At 33.7% G+C, this 24233-nt stretch overlaps 9 protein-coding genes and 2 non-coding genes across 11 annotated transcripts; 9 read left to right on the top strand and 2 right to left on the bottom strand.

Annotated features, from left to right (window-relative positions):
• Nucleotides 1-44: 44 nt before the first annotated feature.
• On the top strand, nt 45-509 carry CBP6 (Cbp6p; the record flags this gene model as incomplete). The annotated part of the gene is made up of 1 exon (XM_004181320.1): nt 45-509. One exon carries the CDS (start codon nt 45-47, stop codon nt 507-509), a length of 465 nt encoding a protein of 154 aa, XP_004181368.1.
• Nucleotides 510-749: 240 nt separating this feature from the next.
• TBLA0F03090 (elongation factor 1-alpha) lies at nt 750-2123 on the bottom strand (the record flags this gene model as incomplete). The annotated part of the gene is made up of 1 exon (XM_004181319.1): nt 750-2123. One exon carries the CDS (start codon nt 2121-2123, stop codon nt 750-752), a length of 1374 nt encoding a protein of 457 aa, XP_004181367.1.
• Nucleotides 2124-4285: 2162 nt separating this feature from the next.
• On the top strand, nt 4286-4357 carry TBLA0Ftrna3E. The gene has a single exon. It is a non-coding gene; the product is annotated as a tRNA-Glu (tRNA).
• A 1361-nt stretch (nt 4358-5718) lies between these two features.
• On the top strand, nt 5719-7470 carry GAA1 (GPI-anchor transamidase subunit GAA1; the record flags this gene model as incomplete). The annotated part of the gene is made up of 1 exon (XM_004181318.1): nt 5719-7470. The coding sequence occupies one exon, from the start codon at nt 5719-5721 to the stop codon at nt 7468-7470; it is 1752 nt and encodes a 583-aa protein (XP_004181366.1).
• Nucleotides 7471-8032: 562 nt separating this feature from the next.
• On the top strand, nt 8033-9370 carry TBLA0F03070 (uncharacterized protein; the record flags this gene model as incomplete). The annotated part of the gene is made up of 1 exon (XM_004181317.1): nt 8033-9370. The coding sequence occupies one exon, from the start codon at nt 8033-8035 to the stop codon at nt 9368-9370; it is 1338 nt and encodes a 445-aa protein (XP_004181365.1).
• A 646-nt stretch (nt 9371-10016) lies between these two features.
• TBLA0F03060 (uncharacterized protein) lies at nt 10017-11519 on the bottom strand (the record flags this gene model as incomplete). Its single annotated transcript, XM_004181316.1, has 1 exon — nt 10017-11519. One exon carries the CDS (start codon nt 11517-11519, stop codon nt 10017-10019), a length of 1503 nt encoding a protein of 500 aa, XP_004181364.1.
• A 2435-nt stretch (nt 11520-13954) lies between these two features.
• Nucleotides 13955-16648, top strand: TBLA0F03050 (SLC26/SulP family anion transporter; the record flags this gene model as incomplete). The annotated part of the gene is made up of 1 exon (XM_004181315.1): nt 13955-16648. One exon carries the CDS (start codon nt 13955-13957, stop codon nt 16646-16648), a length of 2694 nt encoding a protein of 897 aa, XP_004181363.1.
• Nucleotides 16649-17092: 444 nt separating this feature from the next.
• On the top strand, nt 17093-19813 carry TBLA0F03040 (uncharacterized protein; the record flags this gene model as incomplete). The annotated part of the gene is made up of 1 exon (XM_004181314.1): nt 17093-19813. The coding sequence occupies one exon, from the start codon at nt 17093-17095 to the stop codon at nt 19811-19813; it is 2721 nt and encodes a 906-aa protein (XP_004181362.1).
• Nucleotides 19814-20244: 431 nt separating this feature from the next.
• On the top strand, nt 20245-20472 carry COX26 (Cox26p; the record flags this gene model as incomplete). Its single annotated transcript, XM_004181313.1, has 1 exon — nt 20245-20472. One exon carries the CDS (start codon nt 20245-20247, stop codon nt 20470-20472), a length of 228 nt encoding a protein of 75 aa, XP_004181361.1.
• Nucleotides 20473-22014: 1542 nt separating this feature from the next.
• On the top strand, nt 22015-22088 carry TBLA0Ftrna4I. Its single transcript has one exon. It is a non-coding gene; the product is annotated as a tRNA-Ile (tRNA).
• A 688-nt stretch (nt 22089-22776) lies between these two features.
• On the top strand, nt 22777-24198 carry TMS1 (Tms1p; the record flags this gene model as incomplete). The annotated part of the gene is made up of 1 exon (XM_004181312.1): nt 22777-24198. The coding sequence occupies one exon, from the start codon at nt 22777-22779 to the stop codon at nt 24196-24198; it is 1422 nt and encodes a 473-aa protein (XP_004181360.1).
• Between the last annotated feature and the right edge of the window lie 35 nt (nt 24199-24233).

Here is a 24233-nt window from a genome sequence, read left to right as displayed (position 1 = left end):
CTAATAAGGAATCGATATTTGAAATATCTATAGTATCATTAGTCATGTCACAAGTACAAATAGCTGCAAAGCAATTAATAAATACCATTCAAAAATTTCCTAAGGATAAAATTAAACATATTGTTTCGTTCAAGGATACCCAAATAGAGCGTTTCAGTAAAATAGCTGGTATCAAAACTTCACATACTGAGAAAAAGCAAGTATCAATGAATGATTTGAAAGATATAGTTAATAGAACATCGGGACCTCTGGGCTTGCAAGCTAGTGTAATGAAAAAAATTCAAAATGGATTAGCTAATGAAACGATGAGCGTTGAGATGTTGAATGAACAGAATATTGCATTACAGAATTTATTATCTAACAAATATAAAAACTATTATGAAGTCGGGGATAAATTATATAAACCGTCTGGTAACCCTCAATATTACGAGAGAATAATGAATGAAATAGAAGGTAAAAAGAAAGAAACATTTGGATCAGCCCTAAGAACAGTGTTTTTCGGTAAATAGCCTATATTCATATGCATTGGTATCTTATACGCATCTCAGCTCAACATATATTATATTGACTCATATAAACATTAATTTAATCAAGACATGTAAATAATATGTATGTTCTATAAATCATTTTAACTAAACGATAATACAATACTAATGAATGAGTATATAAAAAAAAATTAGAAACTTAAAGGATTAAAATAAATACATATATAATTAAAAAACAGGTATAGAAATAATTAATTAAATCCCTTATTTGGAAGCCTTGGCAGCAGCCTTGGTGACCTTACCGGCCTTGTCAGACTTGACAACGGACTTGATAACACCGACAGCGACAGTTTGTCTCATATCTCTGACAGCGAATCTACCCAATGGTGGGTAGTCAGTGAAAGCTTCAACACACATTGGCTTAGATGGAACGAATTTGACTAAAGCAGCATCACCGGATTTCAAGAATTTTGGATTGTCTTCCAATTTCTTACCAGATCTTCTGTCGTTCTTTTCTAATAATTCATCGAATCTACAAGCAATGTGAGCAGTGTGACAATCTAAGACTGGACTGTAACCGGCAGAGTATTGACCTGGATGGTTCAAAACAATGACAGTAGCGTTGAAAGATTCAGAACCCTTTGGTGGATCGTTCTTGGAGTCACCACAAACGTTACCTCTTCTGATTTCCTTAACGGAAACGTTCTTGACGTTGAAACCGACGTTGTCACCTGGTAAACCTTCAGCTAATTGTTCGTGGTGCATTTCGACGGATTTAACTTCAGTAGTAACACCGGCTGGGGCGAAGGTAACAACCATACCTGGCTTGATAACACCGGTTTCGACTCTACCGACTGGCACAGTACCAATACCACCAATCTTGTAAACATCTTGTAATGGCAATCTTAATGGCTTGTCAGTTGGTCTGGCAGGTGGTTCAATGGAGTCAATGGCTTCTAATAAAGTCTTACCTTTAACAACACCAGCCTTGGTTTCCTTTTCCCAACCCTTGTACCAGGAAGCGTTAGTGGTGGCTTCAATCATGTTGTCACCGTTCCAACCAGAAATTGGGACGAATGGAACAGTCTTTGGGTTGTAACCGACCTTCTTGATGAAGTTAGCAGTTTCCTTGGAAATTTCCTTGAATCTGGCTTCATCCCAGTTGACAGAGTCCATCTTGTTAACAGCAACAATCAATTGCTTAACACCTAAGGTGTAAGCTAACAAAGCGTGTTCTCTGGTTTGACCATCCTTGGAAATACCGGCTTCGAATTCACCGACACCACCAGCAATAATCAAAATAGCACAATCGGCTTGAGAAGTACCAGTAATCATGTTCTTGATGAAATCTCTGTGACCTGGAGCATCAATAACGGTAACTTGGTATTTTGGAGTTTCGAACTTCCATAAAGCAATATCAATGGTGATACCTCTTTCTCTTTCAGCCTTTAATTTATCCAAGACCCAAGCGTATTTGAAAGAACCCTTACCTAATTCGGCGGCTTCCTTTTCGAACTTTTCAATAGTTCTCTTATCAATACCACCACACTTGTAAATTAAGTGACCAGTGGTGGTAGATTTACCAGAATCGACATGACCGATGACGACAACGTTAACGTGAGCCTTAGCTTTACCCATTTTTTCTTAATAGTTTCTATGGTTCCTTTAAAATTTAAAACCTAACAAAAAAAAATGGGAATGATTCATCGTGAAAATAAACCTTTTATATTATGACCTTTTATAATTAAAAAAGTAATCCTATCCTTGAATATAATTTTAAAGTTTTGGAATTGAAAATTTTTCCTTCAAATTAGAACCGAGAGAAATGTATGGGTTTTTTTCGGATTTGGAGGTGTGCGGATGCACAGTCTGATTTATACGTAGAAAATATTAGCCTTGAAAAGTTGCCTATATTAATAAATGGTTAATGGAAAAATTACTCAGCTATCAAATAAGATACGATTCAGGTATTGCAACACAATGGATATATATGAGAGGCAAATATTAATAAGATTTATCTATATATACATATATAAATTAAAAATTTGGAAACTAAGGAAACGCAGCATATAAAACGAGCAGATTTTAATAATCTTGATTATTTTGATATATATTAAAGAATATTTTATTAGTTTTTTGTATTCTTTAAGGTTGCAATCATCTACCAATGCTTCACATATTCAAAGTTTAATCTTGAGAAAGCTCATGAAATACTTTGAAAGAATGTGACTTTCTAATAGTCTTATCTAAATTGTACACATTGACTAATTTTAGATTTCAAAAATACAGTTCATATTTAATATATTTGATAGAAATAGTGCTATATTAGCATTAAGTAGTTAACCCTTAACTTGCTATTTATGTTTATGTTTACTTTGAATAGTTTTGAGTTTATTTACAATAAAAATAATTTGTTAATTCCATAAACAATTGTTAAAATTTGATTGTTTACTAAATTTAAAAATTAGTAATTTTGCTACTGACTTTTACTTTTAACTCTTCCTGTCTTTCTCTAATTCTAAACGATATAAAATTCCTACAGTAGAACTACCTTATATTTTTAATACTATTTTGCTAGATTTTTTTTATTTTTTTTTGTTTGTGTTCAATAATATTATAACATAAACCGGAATGGCTAGATGTCAGCTTAGTACTAATTGGATTTCTGACCTACATTGAATGATTTTATTTCTTAAATATCTTACAAACTTATAAGCCTTTGGCTTGGAACCTATTTTTACCAACAGATGCTTGCATATTTTTCATTCTAATGCAAATGAATCTAGACTATTTGAAATGCCTTCATTAGTTAAGAAAAACGAGAAACTAATTTTACTTAATAAATGCTTTTATAAATATGACGATATAATTCTCAATATACATGTTTTAGATAGTTAATTGGATAACTTATTGGGAGCTATGTTTATTCAAACATTTTGTTGTAGACGAGATCGACTTTATACTCATCTACAAGTTGCTAACTAGAAATTGTACACAACACTGAGCAGCTGCTAGTTGCATCCCTGTGAATATCTGTTCGATGCATAATCTTTATTAGTTAGCCAGCATTACTCAAACTGTGCACTCCTACCCTTGTAAGTAAGTTTATAAACAGTCCAATTAAAGTAAAATGGAAAAGCTGGCGTTGACCTTTGAAAAGTACTTAAAGACCAGCTTTTCAGACTTAAGACATAAATTTATAGTCCGTTTATCTAATTATTTAATTTAAGAACAACAACAATTATATTCGTAAGTTCGAAGGATTAACTGGTGTTAAGTTAATAAGATTGTTAAGTTAAGTTTTTGGTAGTTGATATTTAAGTGTATCGTACTCCTAAGTTGGGTTACAACACATTTCTGTTGTAATACGAGACTGACAGGGCAAGGATGGTGTTTCAGAGTTCGGATGGTACTGAGATCAGTAGTTACAGGTTGTATTACACAAGATTATTGTATCTCCCCTTGGTCCTTCTCTATATAGTATATAATAGTATATTGATCTATACATGCTCCTTGTATACTTCTTTAGAGCTGGACAGTTCTGTGTGCATAGTTACAAGATACGGTACACTCATTGAAACCTGGGTGTCATTCTAACTAATAGGTGTCCGAGATGAACCAGAAGTGGGTGCAGATTCAGTGGTTACAGTTGCTGTTCCACGCCTGCTGAATAGTTGTTTCTCAGCTGTGGTCAGCTGATCTGTCCTCTCTCGAGGCTTCTCTTGTACTGATTTCTTGTAAGTATTACTGAAAGGCGACGGCACTTTGACTGTTTTTACAACAATTTCAACAAATAATAATCCGATATAGTGTAACGGCTATCACATCACGCTTTCACCGTGGAGATCGGGGTTCGACTCCCCGTATCGGAGCATTTCAAGTTTATTTTTTTGTGAAATTTGGCCACAGTCACGTGCAGTACTTTTGTATTGCAAATATTTTATTTTATTACTCCATTGGCAATATATTAAGAATAATTAATCTAATTAATCAATAATATAACTCTATTTTTTAATATATGATCCGTAATAATACAAACTTCAATACAAAATTAATATTTGTCACGTCATATATGAGATTGGTAATTTCTATTAATTCTTTCAGCATGTATCTTGTTTATCCTGTTTAACCTTTCTTTTCTTAGTATTTTTAAGACTTTTTTATATTTGATTTTAAAACGTTCTTACTTTTTACATAGCACTTAGCTTCATAATCATTTTAAAGCTATTACTCTACGCTAGCGGTAGAAGCCAGATACGCGACACATTCCTAAAAATCCTCCTAATAGATTTGTAGCATTTCAGTATCAAGTAAAAAACTTCTAGATACTTTTCTAATATACTCCTACACATATGATTTATAAATATAACTCAAGAACATAAGCTTCAAAATCCCACCATTTAATTAGTATACTAATATTTATTATGTAGATAGTAAACTTAATTATAAAAAAATTCTCCGATATTGTATCTTTTTTTTACTTAAAGGCTCCTTTAATAATAAGAAACATGGAATTAAATTACCAGTTTAAAATATCTTAAACCTGTAGTGTCTTTATAAAAGAAAAATCAATTGTCCACCAATGTAATTATATCGTCATTTTATTTACATACGGAATTGGATACAATCAACTTATAAACATTTTTGAACAGAAAATGTTTATGTTACAGATAATTTATTCATTTTATGATAAATTTCCATCCTAGAATTGTGAAGAATAGAAAATATAAAAAAAAAAATTCCGTAATTATTATAGAAATTTCAATTTAGAAAAAACGTGAAATAACTTCAGAAATACTGTTACGGTTATCTATTAACTCGTCAAATACATATTCTCTCTGCAACATTAGAAAATTTACAATATTCGTGAAGCAAAATAATTATAGATCTTTCTAAATAATAGAATAAAATGTTTTTTAAAAAAGAGGGACAAGAATAGTAAAAGCAAATTAATAAATATGAAGTATTATATAACTAAATTATATGATCGACCTAAACTCTGCAAAAATATTTTGAACTTCTTATATGCTTTTTGGTAGCTGACTGCAAAATACGCCGTATATTTGTGCCGCGCAATATCAGAAATCTAAGAAATATATATATATATATATATATTAATTATTAAGCTTAAAAAATCCAATAAACATAATAAGCGTAATAAACACTAGTAGACATTCCAAGGTATTAAATAAAGTGACGATCCAAGAAGTGCAAATATCTCTGATTTATAAAAATGGCCTTACTTGCGACAATTCACAGAAGAGTAATCGATATGGGACTAGTCCCAAAGATAATGAAACGATTACCATTAGTTTCTATTTTTTTAGCAGCCATAGGAATAGTTTTATTCTTGATGCTACCTATGGATGGCCAGTATAGACATACATATATTTCAGAAAATGCGTTAATGCCTTCTCAAGCATATTCATATTTTAGAGAAAGTGAATGGAATATTTTAAGAGGTTACCGTACAGAAATTGATATCTTTCCTTCTATGCCCAGCCGTGATAGAAACTTAGTAATGACTCAATGGTTAGAAGAATTTGGCACTAAAACCTCTGTATATCATAATGATGAATATGGGGATACATTATATGGTATATTTAATGCTCCAAGAGGTGATGGTACAGAAGCAATTGTATTGGCCATCCCATGGTATAATGCAGACGGTGAATTTAATACTGGTGGTGCTGCACTAGGGATTGCACTATCAAGATTTTTTTCTCGTTGGCCAATCTGGTCTAAAAATATTATTGTTGTATTCAGTGAAAATCCAGATGGTGCATTAAGATCTTGGGTTGATGCGTATCACCATTCATTAGATCTAACTGGGGGTTCGATTGAGGCAGCTATTGTTATGGATTATCCTTCAAGTTCTGATTTCTTTGATTACGTGGAAATTTATTACCATGGCATAAACGGTGAACTACCAAACTTGGATTTACTAAATATTGCAATTCAAATTACAGAACATGAAGGGATGCAAGTATCTTTACATGGATTACCAAAGGAAAGTTTACATCAAAATAATTATTTCTCTCGTTTAAGAACCTTATTATTGGGTACAAAAGACGCATTATTATCTGGTATCAAACCCCGTCATGGTAATGAAGCCTTTAGTGGTTTTAGAATTCAAGCCATAACTCTAAAAGCAAAATTTACACCTGACAATAATGATCATGATATTACAAGCTTTGGCCGTATTGCAGAAGCTTCCTTTAGATCTGTGAACAATTTGTTAGAAAAGTTCCATCAATCATTTTTCTTTTATTTAATTCTAGCTCCAAAATATTTTGTTTCCATCAGTAGTTATTTACCAAGTGCTGTTACATTTTCTGTTGCGTTTGCAATTTCATCGTTGAGCTCTTATATTAACAATTCATATTCTACTTTACCCATATTTTCTGAATACAATTTATTGGCTGGTTTATTATTTACTATATCAATCACTTTTTCATTCTTTGTTGCAAGATTATCCTTATTATTCACTGAACCCAGACTTTTGGTTCTGGGATCAGTATTTTTATCTGTCCTCCCTCATTTATTAGGTAACAGATTCACTATTCCTGAACCTTTGAGTTATAGGTTGAAATCTATTGCCTTTTTATATATTAGTTTAGTATTAACTTCATTGTTGGTCCTAAACTTTTCATTAGCATTCGGCATAGGAATCTTAGGTTTTGCAATGACTGCAGTTAAAACTATCACCATTCATTCATCAATGAGGGTTAGGGTAAGAAATACAATGCATTTACTATTATCTAACCCTTTTACGTCAGTACTACTATTCACGTATATTTTTGACAAAGATATTTATGGAATTAAAATCTTTTATGAATTTATTCACTCATGGAATACATTAAACTGTTGGACATGGTTCATTATCTGTGTTGGGTGGTTACCACCTTGGATTTTAGTCTCTATATCGAGTATTCAGACAAATACAGTTATGCAATCACCTGATTATGGCAAGAAACAATTATAAATCAAGTACCCAAACTTCATATATACTTTATTTTTTTTTGGATTTACATGTATACATATTATTTAATTTAAGGAACTCTTTTTTTTTCTTTTTTGAATAAGTATTAAGCTTTACTCCTATAATTCAGAGCTTTGAGCATATTTAAACTGATTTGGAAATAAAAACGTAATAGATATTCTTTAATTTTGAACTAATAATCTTTTTAATTACTCGAAACAACAATTCGTTCAGTATTAATTCATACATATATATATTTATTTGATTAATACTCTTTGCTGCCTTTTGAAGTAGAATGGAGCTCATAAAATTGTCTTTTTATTTTTATGTTAAAGAATGTTGTATTGAATATTTCCCAAGTAAGTATATTAACGAAAATTTTTTCGCTTGTATTGTATATAGTAAACAGTAAATCATTTGCGCGTAATTTTCGGATTTGTATAGAGTGGTGTAACAGTATAATAAATCAAATTATACATTATTTTCACCTGAAAAAAACAAACTAACTTTGTGATTAACTAAGCCATTTAAGAAAAAAAGTAGGATTATCATTCCTTAGATTAAAATGTCAAAAGCAAGACAGAAAGATGCATTATTTGATGATGATGCTTTGGATGATAATGAGCAACTTATTGACATAGACGATTTTTTTTGTCCACCTATTGGTGATGACGATGAAATATATTATGATTCTTATATAGACAGCGATATGTTGAAGAGAGGTGAAAAGGAAACCATGGAGTTCAGAAATACACTTAAAAAACATATTACCTCTGATTTATATTATGCTATGAGAGACGAATCGTTACTTGAAGATGATGCACCAATTCCGGCTTCTTTAAAGATAAAGACGTCGAAGAAAATGTATTTACAAATACGATACAGCAAAAATTCTGATGGAGATCTGATTGAAACTAAAACTAATAAACTATTATGTGAACCCAAATATATATATAAATTAACTATGAAGGCACATTTTATGAATAATCATATGAGATCAAATAAACTTTATAGAAATCTCTCAATGAAATATTGTAACATACCTAATCTGCTAGTTGTATTGGTGTTACAATATTGTTCTCATTGCAATACTACTGGTAAAATTAGAGATATCCGATCTAATTATGGACAGAGAAATCAGTACATTGATTACTTACCTTTGGAAAGATTACAGATTGACATTACGAAACCGTTTAACGATTCTGATATTAAAATAGCCAATAAATATTCACATATCCTATTAATTCGAGACTACCATTCCAGATATTCATGGATCTTCCCCTTAAAAAGTCCTAATATAAAGAATATTTCCACAGAACTTGGTAAATTTTTAGTTACATTACCAAGAACACCAATATTTCTTCATTCAATTGGGATTCCGGAATCACAATTAATAAAAATTTTAACGAAGATTCTTCTTGAATATAAAATTAAAATTAGAATTGGTATCGGTGGTATTAAAGGCCGAATGTTTCTTAGAAAAGGTATTAGTAGATTAGTCTATTTACTTAATTTAAAAGAAAATAAAGAGAAATGTAAATCTGATTGGTATCAATGTATACGAAATACTACATTTAAAGAAAATAGAAGATTTGATAGAAATACAGGAAGTTTTGCCAACTTTTTAATTGGGAAACAAAAAGCTGAATTAAATAAAGTTTTTGAAAACAAGAGGGATGCATTATTATCTGATTTATTAGAGGAAAATGTCTTAAAAATTGGTGAATGTGGTAGTATTATATATTTTGACAATAATAATTCTGGAAAAGAGTTAGATGAGAAAGATGTTAATGGAGGTGTAAATGAGAATTCCGAAGAGGAAAGTGATTATGAAAATGATGATGATGATGATGAATCATTTTACACTGGAGTCAAGAAGAGAAAAAAAGCTAGAGTAAATTAAGGGCTATTTATTTTTATAAGGGCTATTTATTTTTATAAGGGCTGATGAATATGCGTCTCTTTTTCTTTTTTTTTATTGTTTTGTTGAAAAACAATCAAACAAACGACTATATGTACAAGTATATTTATAAGTAAAGTTTATAGGTAATATGATATATTTATTATATCAATTAGAAATATATAATAATTGAAAGAAAAGGATTAAATACATAATTTACACATTATAAATGTGGTTTTAGAAATAAAGAGAAAAAAAATAAATAAATAAAAAAATAATAAAAAATAAATTAATAAAAAAATAAAGAGAAGAAGGTAACACCAGTAATAAAATATTAAGTTGAAAAATAAAGAGAGAATACTAATACATCATTAAGCAAACCAAAGAGGAGGGGAAAGAAAAGAAGTAAACCCAGAAATTAATAAATAAATCGACAAATTTTTTTTTTTTGAAATGGAAATGGGAGGGGGTTAGCAAATAATGCTTTTATATGCGTGAGTATGATTATATATATATATATATATATATTCTGTTTTAATCGTAAATGTAATGTAGCCAAACATATACGGATGAAGGTAATGGCACAATGGATCGTAACCAGATAATCATTAGGGATAAATCCAAAAAAAACAGTAACACTATCTTTTTATTATTTATATTTTTCCATGAATTCCAAATGGAATTTTTCCCAAGAATTGATCCATTCAATACCTGGAGGTAAAAATGTTGTTCTTAAATGATAAGTACCTGGATATTGACCGAAACCTGAACCTGGCACAGTACAAATCCCAGTATTTTCCAATAATTTCAAACAATAAAATTCATCTGGTTTCAAATTAAGTTCTGTAGCGGCATTTATAGCATTTTCTGATAAATGTAATCTTGGGAACAAATACATTGCACCTTGAGGTTTTTGACATGAGATCCCCGGCAATCTTGTGAAAACGTCGTAAAGAGTGTTTGATTTCAAGATCAAGTTTGAATGAATGACTGATCTTTCTAATTGATCCAATTCATAGGATTCATCTCCTGGTTGAGGTGGATTTACCATCAAATCAACCAAGATTTGACCTGTGACCACTGAACAAATACTAATGGAGGCGACTTTTAATAAAACTTTCTTAACATCATTGGAAAACCCTGTGATTTCCATATACCCACCTCTTTGACCACATTCACCATTAACACCTTTTGAAATAGAATGTAAAGATGCCAATTGAACATTATCATATTTAGAAGGATAATTTTTCCTCAATTCACTCAAGACTTTTTTAAATGAATGGAATTCAAAAGCTTCATAGACATTTTCCTGATAAACTTCATCAGCAATGATGACGATCCCATATTCGGCAGCGATATCTATAATATCTATTATGGAATCCTTTGTTAATATGGCACCGGTGGGGTTACCTGGATTAATGACGACTAGAGTAGTTGGTTTAATATTTTGTTTGATGGCATCGATGACGATCTGCTCAATCTGTTTTGGATCTGTGGACCAATTGTTTGATTCATTTAAATAATAAGGTAACAATTTTGATTTTTGTAAAGTGACTGCAGCGGTATACAAGGGGTATTGAGGGATTGGTAATAAGACGCCGCAACTTTCATCTTTAGCAAACAAGGGTAAGATATGATCTACCGCGGTGGAAGCACCAGCTGTTAAAAACACATTACTTGCAGTTTCATCGATCAAATCTTGAGTAGGGTCGTGATGTAAATCTCTTTTCAAGATGAATCTTGCGACGTTTTTCCGGATGTCCAAGACCCCCTGTGAAGAAGAATAAGCGCCGACGGAGCCACCTATGGAATTTAGCAATTTAGTGGCCCTTTCTATGGAATCTTTGGAATATATTTTTTGAGCCAACAAAATATCTTTTGATTTCAACAAGTCGGGGAATTGTACCAACGACATGACTTGTCTTTGGAAAGTCAAAGGTTGTTGATCCAATTGTTGAGGGTTACCGATATTGGCATAGACGATTTTGGCGAAGGGCAAAGACTTGCTGTTTTCCAACAACTGGATATCCAGTTCTTCGGCTCTATTGGGGATGGTACCTCTGATGGCGTATTCTGCCTTTAGTATGGATTCATTGATATCGTTCAAAGAGAATTTTGGAGCAGGCAGGAACGTTTTCTGATTCATAGTCATTTTGAGATGTGTGAGAGCGATGAAATGCGATGATATTAAGAAATAATAATAATAGTGATAGTATTAATAATAAAATAATGCAGATAAGAGAGAAGATATATTTATAAGAAATAAGCGATGTGATATGAACAGTTTTAAGAATTTAATACAGTTTTGCAAATTTCAATAAATTCTTATTGGTTGAAACGTGGCAGGCAAAAAAAGTAGAAAATAAAAAGAACAATGAAATAAAATGCCCTAAGAGATTATTTTCAAATAAAGGAGGCAAATGAACCTATGTGTGGTTTTTGTCAGTTCGAAGGCGAAATGACGTAATATGGACAATAGAACCTTAATAATTTAAAGGCGTGATAGGGAATAAAAGGGTAGACAAAGGAAACTTGAGACTTCCTAATTCGTGTGGGGTTGTAATGAATGACTGGCAGAGTTTATAGTAACTGAGTAGTTGCACTATATATATACTAACCGTGTGTGTGTGTGTGTATGCGTTAAGCTTTCTTTTTCTAGATTTATTTTCTATCTAAATACTTAAATTATTATACTGTGATTCATCAAGACCCACAAGAGTATTTATATAGAGAAACTTGACAAGATATGCTACTATTATACCCCAACATCTTCCGTGGCCGCCGCCAACGTTTTCGCCTGCGAAAAAAAATAGCCATATACTAAAAACTATATTTTTTCCCATCTTACTTCAAAGCCTACAAATTTTCCTCTTGCCCATCTCTTTCCCACACAAACTCGTACAACTATTGGCCAGCTAAACGCCTGTTCAGGCAAGATACTTGCTTGTATTGTAAAAACCGTGTAAAAACCATGTAAAAGCAGTGCAAAAGCAGTGCAAAACAATTATTACAAAAAAAAACAATGATTACAGTGGCAAAAACAAAAAAAAAAAACTAGCCGACCGGTGCACCGCGTCAGGTCACATGCTATTGTCCAAGCCAGCTAAGCCAGCTAAGCCCAGCTAAGCCCTAGGGTTGGCAATTGCCACGTCTCATGTTAAGATGGAAAAAACTTGCATTAGAAAAAATTGCGGTAATATAATAAAAAAGAGAAAAAAAGCTTGTCATTGGCTAAGGACATCTAACATTACAATATACAGCAGCGAAACGTACCCTTAGATACGAAAGTCTTGGAAAGATGGAAATAGCTTGGTATTTATACCTTGGTTAGCTTGGTTCGCAAATTTCTTATCAGTATTTGCTTGGAGACAAATGCCTTGATGGCTTGCTACGGGCTGTTCTCTGTGGGCGGTGAATAGACTCCGTCCAGGCGCTGATTGTTTTCCGGTCCGGACAACAGAAAATTGGCGAATGTGCACGTGACAGGAATGGCGACAGAAAGCAGAGCACGTGACGGTAAATGTGTCACGTGATATAGCGTCAAGCTGGAGTTTTGTGTTTTGGCTATTTTTGGCTATTTTTGTTATACACGTGACAACAAGCATTGAATTACATCATGCCAGTAATGTGGTTTCCACGTAGTGAGGTCATTATGCCACAGCTGAGCAGAGCATGTGCAAAAACAAAATAATCAAGGAGATACAAGGAGATACTCGTATAGGCAAACATTTACCAATCATCTAGTGGCTTTCTTACCGCATATTTGCCCTGAAAGAGATGCTAGGTGCCGATATAGTGAATGGTAGACTCAAGCTGACTAACAAATTTGCGGTTCCTTGGAGGCCCTAGACCACTGGACAATGAAAACCTGGCGGGAAATCTGCTGCAGTTAAAGCTTACACTAATGTTTTGAATGGCCTCTTACAGAATATTTCAGGCGTTTCAAGAGGACCACTGTGTAAGTTCATGTGATGGCGTTTCGGTGCCTGGCGTCAAGAGTGTGGCGCCCTTGCCGCAATCCCGTGACCTGATTCCTGCGAACACGAGGAAATACGAGGAAACACGAGCACCACTCCGGGATTATGCGCCACAAATTATATAGCAACCATGGATGTGAATATGAATTTGGTTATGGTTATGCAGTCTTGGAGGAATTATCACCAATATCTCATTTCTTGGAATTTTGTAATGTATTGAATTTGTCAATTTTAAGAAAAAAAAGACTCCACAATTTTATACACCCTTATATCCTGTAAAACTCCCATTTCAGTGTTGATTATCAAATTACTAATCAAAATTTGTTGATATTCCAGTTTCTGATATCTTACTCTCTCTTTCTTCTTCCATTTATTTATTTCCCTCTTATATATATATAAACGTGTGTCTGCTATCAGTATGACTATGCTTGTATTGCTTGTTCTAAGGTTAATCCACGTCTCTTGCAACAATTAAAGATCTATCTTTACTGTACCTATCCCATACCCAACTCTACTATACACACACAACTCTTAACTTAATACTACACACACACACACACACACACACACACACACACACACACACACACACTAACAAACACAAGTGCCGATGGTTTATAGGGAAAAACAAGTGACGTTAATCGAAACGTTCAATCATCGTGTACCAAGAGCCTTCACATGGCAATCTATTAAAACTTACCTTCTATCTTTACTGCCCATAACAAAATGGATTGCGCATTATAATTTGCAATGGTTCATCTCTGATGTTATCGCAGGGATCACTGTCGGTTGTGTCTTGGTTCCACAATCAATGTCTTATGCACAAATCGCTACCCTAGATCCTCAATACGGGCTGTATTCAAGTATTATGGGTTGTTTCATCTATACTGTCTTTGCCACTTCTAAAGATATCTGTATTGGTCCTGTGGCTATCATGTCATTACAAACGGCAAAGGCTATTGCTCATGTTCATCAAAAACATCCTGATATACCCGCTCATATTATTGCTTCGACTATTGCTGTCATTTGTGGTGCCATCACCATGGGTATCGGTGTCTTAAGACTTGGGTTTTTCATCGATTTAATCCCAGTGACTGCTGTGTTTGGGTTCACTTCTGGTTCTGCATTTAACATTCTTTGGGGTCAAATCCCAGGGTTAATGGGGTATTCCAAAGATGTCAATACAAGACAAGACACTTATAAAGTTGTTGTTGATACATTGAAAAAATTACCCAAGACAAATATCAACGCCGTCATGGGTCTGATCCCCTTGTTTTGTCTTTTTGTTTGGAAATATGGTTGTGATTATGCTTTAAGACGCGGTAATTTGAAACCTTGGCCCAAGAGAATTGTCTTTTATCTATTAAGTTTAAGAGTCACCATTGTAATCATCATTTGTTCTGCTGCTGCATATGGTGCCAAGAACCCAAGTTTGAAAGTCTTGGGTAAGATTCCAAAGGGGTTTGCTGCTGCTAGTGATAACAGATTGAAAAGCATTCCTTCGGATTTGGTCTCAGATATTTGGTCAGAAATCCCAGCTTCGGTTATCGTATTAGTATTGGAACATGTTTCGATTGCTAAATCTTTTGCTCGTGTCAATAATTATAGAGTCTCTGCTGATCAAGAATTAACTGCTATTGGGGTTAGTAATGTCATGGGTGCATGTTGTTTAGGTGCTTACCCTGTTACAGGTTCCTTTAGTAGAACAGCTTTAAAGGCAAGATGTGAAGTTCGTACTCCACTTGGTAGTATCTTTAGTGGGTTATGTGTTGTTGTTGCAATTACTTCATTAACATCAGCTTTAGCTTGGATTCCCAAAGCGACTTTATCTGCAGTCATTATTCATGCGGTTAGTGGGTTAATTAGTTCCTATAAAGTCACAATTAGATTATACAAGATGGGTCCCTTAGATTGTCTTGGATTTCTAGTGACTATCTTTATCACTGTCTTTAGTGAAATTGAAATAGGTGTTTATTTTGCTGTCTGTTGGGCATGTTTCTTATTGATGATTCGTATTGCATTCCCCTACGGTGCTTTCTTGGGGTACGTTCGTGTACGTGAAATCTCTCGTAGTTCGATTACCATGATTGAACCAATGGATTATGAAAGTGGTAATGATAAAGAAAATATTAAGTTAAACAAAAAACAATTGACCAAGAAATATTACAATAAATTCATTAATAGCTTACATTACAATGCCCCCTATGATGATGATGGAACAAGTGAATATAAGAACCAGAACAATAAATCCACCAGTATTAGTACAAGTTCATCAAATGAACCTGAACCTAAATCTTCCACGTGCTCTACAAATGAACCTGAACCTGAATCTTCCACGTACTCTACAAATGAAGTAATATCAATTCAACCAAGTACAAAGAAAGATGATCAAAATAAAACTCAAATTTACAATGTCGATGAAGAGACAAGCCAGCATTATGTTATTAAAGGAGAAGATCCAACTAAAAATAATGAATACATATTCAGACAAGAAACTTCTGAAAATTCCACAATAGTAGAGGGAACTGGAAATCTAGATAATTCACAAGACTTGGAACAATTAGATCAATCATCTGTTGACGAGAACCAAGACAATATAATAAATAAACGTCTCACAAGACAATTAGTTTATGACCATGAATTGGAACATGATACACCAACTGAAATTATTTGGATACCATATTCCCATAGATTCACTCGTGAATTGAATCCACATGTCAAAATACATCCACCACCACCAGGTGTCGTTGTTTATAGATTTTCAGATTCATTAACTTACATTAATTGTTCGAGAAATTATGATAATATCATTGATTATATTAAAGATAATACAAAACCAGGTGAAATAGACGTTTTAAGTGATGCGTTATATGTTAAACCTTGGAATAATCCAGGTCCATGGGAAAAACCAAAATTGAAATTCTGGGAACATGCAGATCCAGAGATTGCACGTAAGAAGAGAATGGCAGACAAGAGACCTACTTTAAGGATTTTATGTTTAGATTTTTCACAAGTTGCACAAATCGATTCTACAGCTTTACAAGCTTTAATTGACTTACGTCATGAAGTTAATGCATACACTTGTAGTTTAGTAGAATGGCATTTCTGTGGAATAATTTCGCCATGGGTACGTAGGAATTTAATTGAAATTGGGTTTGGTAAAATTAATAAAGAATTTTTCCCCAAAGTTAATGACTCTTCAACGGTTGAAGTTATTTCAGATTTAGAATATAACGGTGAATTAGCCTTAGGTGAGAATGTACCTTTTTTCATATGCGTATTCCGGATTTTGATAGATGGGTAATTCCAACCGAAGATGATGACGATTATTAGATATTGATTTGTTTTACTAAAAAGTAAAATTACCTAAAAAAAAAAAAAATAAATAACCCATCCCATATTCATCAGAAATTATATTTTGATATAAAAAAAAATAAAGAAAAATATAATTTTCAAAACTTGCATATTCTTGATCAAAAACTTTTATAAACTTTTATATATTACTTATATATGTAACTTTTCCTTTTATTATTAATAAGCATTCTTTGTTCCATAATAGGCATTTGAAAAACGAAGTGGTTTTAGAAAAAAATTGATCTTCAATTATTATAAAAGCAAAGCAAAAGTTTTGTGAATTGAATTGAAGGAAAAACAAAACAAAACAAAACAAAAAGAGAAAAGGTAGACGAAATTACGATCTAGTTTTGAGAGAAAAAAAAATATAATTCAGGATTAAAAAGAAAAAAAAATGTCCAAAAAACAAAAGCAACGTAAGAAAGTTAGATCTAAAAAGAGAAAGCAACAGAAAAGCAAGGGACCAGTTCAAGAGACTACCCCTGATAAATCTCTGTCGAATGAGTTGTTAACTGAAAATAATAAGATAGAGCAACAAGACGTACCAGAAGTTCATGAAAATCGTCAAGATGAAACAGACTGGGTGAAATCTGACAAAGTTGAAACTGTAAAAGTTTTCAATGATAAACCTTCAAAGACAACTGAGCCTGCAATTCAACTTTCAAATACTGCAACATCTATAATTGAAGAGTCAACCCCATCTAATCCTATCACTGAAGATACAGAAAGCACGCCAGATTCGAATATCACCTTAAAAGCAAGTGAACCTGTTCCTGATGACACTCCAAAGGCAAATAAGATCATAATTCAACCTGTAAATACTACTGCATCTATAATTGAAGATCAACTTCCATCAATGCCTATGGAAGGCACGCCAAATGCGAAAGCCACCCAACAAGTTCTTGGTGATACGCCAAAGGTAAATATAGCTACATTTCCACCTTCAAATGCTACAACATCTGTAATTGAAGCGTCCAATTCTCTCACTAATGATACCACAAACACAACAGATATAGTTATTACTGATTTTTCAAAATCAACCGAATCAGCCACTATTACTGACACTCCAAAGACAAACGAATCTGGAACTGCAATTCCCGAGTCAAATCCATTAAAATCTCTTACTAAAAAAGATTCAATAAGTACTACAGATGGTAATGGGACTTTGGAAGCCAACGAATCTTCTGTTATTAATGAAACAATTGGTGCCTCTATCAATAATCTCTCTTTGGGGAATGAAGAGATGATATCTATTATTACTGGAAGTAGTTGTAACCGTTCATTAAATCATACCACTGAAACTATTTACAATCCATCTACATCACAAGATTATGCATCAGTGGCTACTGGTACAACAAATAATAATTTGGATAGTAGTCAAATTTTAAAGCCTATTCGTGATGAATTTATACAAGATGCAAGTACAGATATTGCAGGGTTTGTAGCTGGAGAATTAGAAGAGATTGAAGAAGAAGCGCGTGAAGCGCGTGAAGGCGAAGAAGGCGAAGCCCTTATTACCTCTACTGCATCATATGGTACTTTACCCATTGAACCCTCCGTGGAAATGTCGAATATGAAAATGAATATAATCATGTGTTCCATGTATTTGGGTGTATTTCTTGCTGCTTTAGATAATACTGTTGTGTCTACTTTGATGGCACATATTGGGTCCGAATTCAATCAAATACCTAAAGTTCCATGGGTCGCTACGTCATATCTATTATCAAGTGCCGTGTTTCAACCTTTGTATGGGAAATTATCAGATATCTTTGGACGTAAGGCTCTATTAATCTTTAGTAATTTGATTTTCTTCTTCGGATGTATTATTTGTGGTATGAGTAATAGTTTAAATATGCTAGTATGGGGTAGATTCGTAGCCGGTATTGGTGGAGGAGGTATTACCTCGATGACCACTATAACAGTGAGTGATATAGTCCCCCTAAGAAGCAGGGCCGTTTACCAAGGTATCTGTAACTTCTTCTTTGGCCTGGGTACCGCGTTCGGTGGGGTCATTGGAGGTATATTTGTCGATCATCAATACGGTTGGAGAATGGTATTTTGGAGTCAAGTTCCCGTGAGTGGATTGAGTACATTATTGATTTGTTCATTTTTAGTTGTTCCAAGAATTAAAAACTACGAAGTGTCATTGGGCAGAAAATTAATGCGTGTGGATTGGCTGGGATCCATTAGTATGATACTTTGGTTAACATCCTTCTTATTAATCACTACTATGATGGGCGGCATTTCGTTAGATATTGATAGTGACCAATTCCATTATCTAATAATGTTCTCTAGCGTGTCTGCCATTATATTTGTTCTCACCGAGTTATTCGTGGCAAGTGACCCTGTCTTGCCGTTGAGATTCCTCAGCAACCGTAGTGTCCTGGGTGCCAGTCTGGGCAATTTCTTTTGTGTCATGGGATTCATGACCATATGTTTTTATCTACCCATCTATTTTGCCAGTGTCTTGGACATTTCCCCCACGGGCATCGGTAAACGTATGGCCCCTAATTTCTTATGCACTGCTCTAGGGTCCTTGGGAGCAGGTGTATACATGAAACAAACGGGCAAATACTACTGGTTTGTGGTCCTGTTTGCACTTGTCTCCACACTGGGCCACTACTATCTAACTTTGATCCCACTTACTGTGAGCATAACCGTACAATACCTATTGGTCGTATTACCAGGTGTAGGATCCAGCATTATCATCGTGGTAGCGCTATTGGCCATGATAGCTGCTGTTCCACACAAACATCAAGCTGCTACCACGTCGATTTCGTATGCATTCCGTTCTACAGGTGGCACCTTGGGTGTGGCACTGGGTAGTTCTGTGTTCCATCGTACACTAATCAAGAGATTACATACCGATGTGTTGGAATATGTTTCACCTGAACATCCTCGAAAGGAATTGTTACGCATTATCAAGAAAGCTTCTCATTCCACAGAATGGGTCCATCGTAAGGCCCCTACGTTCATAAGAGATACACTCATCACATGTTACGATGTAGCTTGCCATGATGTCTTTGTGTTTTGTACTGCATGTGCTTTATTAGCGGCTATTTCCTTAGCATTAATCCGTGAGGAACGGCTGGCCACAGGCCTTCGGGCCACGTGAGGCACACAGAAAAGCACGCAGGAATATGTGCTGCGCGGTGTCCCGAACAGGTAACGGGCCAGATCCCGCTGGAACTGGCGGACATAACATAATGGGCGGACATAAAGGACACAATGGCGGACATAAAGGGTGGAGCTGTCAAAGAGTAAAAAAGCTGTCACAATGGCGTGGGGCCTATTTGACGTGGAGCCATTGTCTATATGCGTGGCGTGGTGCATTGTGGTGCACGGGCTACTGTAAGGTATATAAGGCACTATTTCAATACAATATTGTTTTGTCAGTTTTATTATCACTAGGGTTGTTTCTTGCTCTTGTTGTGTTGGTTGTTACTATTTTTTCGTTCTGTTATATATTGCATATCATCATATTTCAACTTCAAATATATTTTACACTCGACATATATCTTCAACGCTCTCTCACATATACACAAAATGCTATTCCAACACGCTGCTAGATCTTCTGCCTCTATGGCCCGTATGCAATTAAGACGTTCATTTACTAGATCATACACCCAAGAGTCTTGGGCTGTCACTGAAGTAAAGAGAATAGTTCCTAACATTGCTTTCTGGGCTACTCTATTGTCTGTTTCTTTGGGCTGGCCTTTCTGTTTTGTTTGGTATCAAGATAGAGTTACCAAGAAGTACGCCAATTTAGATTAGTCCTGTGGTCATAAGCTTTTTAAGCTTTTTCACAATTTTTCTTTTGGGCTTATTTAATGCACTTATTTAATGCAATTATTTATACGATTATTTATATATTCTTATATATTCATCTTAAACTTACTACTACTCCCTATTTATTACTAGTTATTTTGAACAAGCTATTGCTATGTTTATCCCAGACAATAGTTGTGGTGATGTAAAGTTCTAGTTGGTGGGACTACCTTCGGAGTTCCATTAAATCTGACGAAGTTAGGGGTAGGAGTAGGAGTAGGAGAAAGAGCAAGAAGTTAATTGTTCAAATCAACAAGGAATATACACTATGTGTATCTGATTTGGAGGTATAAGTGTTGAGTTATGAGTTCGAATAGATTAAACTACCATCAATTTTTTTAAATTCTCTTCTCTAATTCGGAAGTTATATATCTAAATATCTTTATTATTTCCATTCACGGCATTGTATATTCGGGCAAGATCTAACCTTTGCTAATACTGTAATCATACTTCTTCTTTTTGGTCATCTTTAAATCGAACTGGCCCTGAGTTATAGAATACAGGTTCTTAATCTGGTAATTATGCTTATTTTTATTCTAATATCTTAACGTATTGATAGCCGGTTAAGGGACTTGAGGAGACAGCCACGTAGTAGGTGAGCATAAGAAGCCAAAGATAACTTGATTGCTTAATCTAGAGGATATATAATTATATCTCAAGCTATTGAGATTGGACCGTTTGTGTAAGAGGCGATTATAGATATAGCTTAAAAGATTTTACAGCATGCCAACATTAACTCATAAAGAAGTGAAAAATATAGAGCATCTTTTTTTCCACCTTTACTTTTCTTAACTTTTTTTTTTTTTTTTTTTTTTGTTTGTATTTGTCAAGTGAAAAAAAGACTCTTCAAAGGAAGCTCACAAGTAGAAGAGCAAGTAAAATTCCAAATTCTTTCTTTACACTTTAAATGAGTAAGAGCAGCATATATCTAAAGCTTTTAGAATAACTGCTAAATGATATTTGAAGAATTTATACAATATATCTACTGGGATTCAAGAGAGTTAGACATTGTTATACAGTGTTTAAGATGTAAAGACGATTACTTTATTTAGACATATATAGTAAATACTATAACTAAAATGATAATATTTCTTAAATAGTGTTTTTCGATATAAACAGAAAAACACATTTTAAACAATAACTCACGTGATAAAAAAGTCTTTTACCACTTAATAGAAAATGATATAATCATATTCCAGCAATATCATTCTATATTGTATTCTTATAAGAAGTATCTGAACCAAACAGGGAGGTTGGAAATTAGGATATCCTATAAGAAAAGTCTAGGCTTAATAGGAGCTGTTGCAGGGTTTTATTACGCAAGAAATAGGGTTATGTGAGAGAAAGTTATGCAAGTTGTTCAATTTTTACGATATTGCAATGTAGTTTTTTTTTTAAAAACAAATATTTGTATCTGGGAGTGAAAATATGAAGCATATTCTTAAACAATTTCACGCATCCACAATTTAAAGGATTCAACAAAATCCTGGTTCCTTGGCCCAGTTGGTTAAGGCATCGTGCTAATAACGCGGGGATCAGCGGTTCGATCCCGCTAGGAACCATTTCTTTTTTAAAAAATTAACTGTATGTAACAATTTTAAGCTTTGCTACTCCCAGTAGTATATCTTTTTGGCTGCTAGTTTAATACCAACTGTTTATTAAACTATACAACTATATACCTGAGCCTATGTAAGTTAAATATTATTATTATTACGTTCCGATTTGTTCACTATACACTTCCATCTTTTGTATTTCGTTCTTTTTGTTTTTTGGTTCTTTGTTCTTTGTTCTACCTTAAACCTCTAGTTTATTCCTTTTAGCTTTAGATCCTTAAATAGAATTTATGTTCATGATTCACTTACTTGTTAATCTACATGTTCATTCCGTTATCAGGTGATCCTGATTTATACACGTGACTAACGTAGCTCACACTACGTGACATTAACATTTTTTTTTCTGCTCTATTCTGGAAACTTAAGTAATTGTGTGATAGATCCAGACGAGGCATGTTACGCTTCGACACAATAATGTACCTTCAACAAAATCCTCTCTTTGCCATAACTAAGGTTCATCCTTTCTCTTGCCTACTAATTAATTAGTCTTATATTAATAGCCTTTTTGCGAAATAATAAGGGCCCCGAATTGAAAAAAAAAACTTGTGTTTAAAAAGAAAAGATAGCTGTTAATAAAACAACAAAATATATATCCTAAGTACAAAATTATAAACTACCTTACAACAATAAATATATTATGGGTGCTATTATCTCTCTTCCAGTTTCCATGGCGGGAACTTTCGCTGCATCCTGCCTTGGTGGCTGTTGTTCTAATGCAATTACAAAATCAGTATCATCTCTCGGGTCATCTTCATTAGGTACAAGATTATTATATGCTATGTGGTTGTTAATAAATTCAATAATATCATGGATATCAATGTCTGCTAATAAATCAATATTATGGCCAGGAAAGACATGTACAAAGACAGGTGAATGTGGGTTTTTCACTGTCCATAGATTGAATTTTGCATTGGGTTTAATGCATTTGTTATTAGCATCCGTATTAACAAACGTTAAATCCACAAAGGATCCAAGAGCAGTTTTACAAAATTCATGGTGGACTTTGAAATTCATATTTTATCTTTTATTTATCGTTATCTCCTTTTTATTACCAAACAACTTCTATGTGACTTTTTCTAAATGGGTTTCAGTACCTGCAGGTGCCGTTTTCATCCTTGTTGGTTTAATTTTATTAGTTGATTTTGCTTATGAATGGGCTGAAACTTGTATATACCATGTGGAAATGGAGGACGAAAATTCCTCATTTTGGAAGAAAATTTTAATTATTGGGACAACTGTAATGTATGCAGGTTCATTAGCCATGCTAATAGTTATGTTAGTTTTGTTTACACATTCAGGTTGTAATATGAATATCGCAGCCGTATCAGTAAATGTTATTTTAACGTTAGTGATAACGTCTCTTTCGGTACACCCAGAAGTGCAAAGAGCAAATCCAAAATGTGGATTGGCTCAAAGTAGTATGGTATCCATATATTGTACGTATTTAACAATGAGTGCAATGGTATCTGAGCCTGATGATAAGATGTGTAATCCGTTAGTTAGATCGAGTGGGACACGTAACGCAAGTATTGTCTTGGGTTCAATTTTCACTTTTGTGGCAATTGCGTATACTACTACAAGAGCTGCTGCTAATAGTGCTTTACAAGGCACCAATGATAACGGTCCAATCTTTTTAGAAGATGATATCGAATATACCGGGTTAGGTGGCCAGTCAAGAAACCAATTAAGATATGACGCGATTAGACAAGCTGTTGACGAAGGATCATTACCAGAAAGTGCTTTATACGATGCAACTTGGATTGGAACCCCACACGGTAACACTGCAGATGATGTTCATAATGATGATGAATTATACGGCACAAAATATAATTATTCATTATTCCATGTAATATTTTTCATTGCTACTCAATGGATTGCAATTCTATTGACAATAAATGTAACTCAAGATGATGTAGGTGATTTTATTCCAGTAGGTAGAACTTATTTCTATTCTTGGGTGAAAATTATTAGTGCATGGATTTGTTATTGTTTATATGGTTGGACTATTGTTGCTCCAATCATGATTCCTGACAGATTCGATTTTGACGGAGTTTATTAAATGCCATAATCAATAATACCTCGAATGTTCTTAAC

This window comes from Henningerozyma blattae, chromosome 6, assembly GCF_000315915.1.
Source record: "Henningerozyma blattae CBS 6284 chromosome 6, complete genome".
In the NCBI taxonomy this organism is placed as follows: domain Eukaryota; kingdom Fungi; phylum Ascomycota; class Saccharomycetes; order Saccharomycetales; family Saccharomycetaceae; genus Henningerozyma; species Henningerozyma blattae.
The sequence above is the reverse complement of the archived record's forward strand: the minus strand, read 5'-3'. Positions and strand labels throughout refer to the sequence as shown.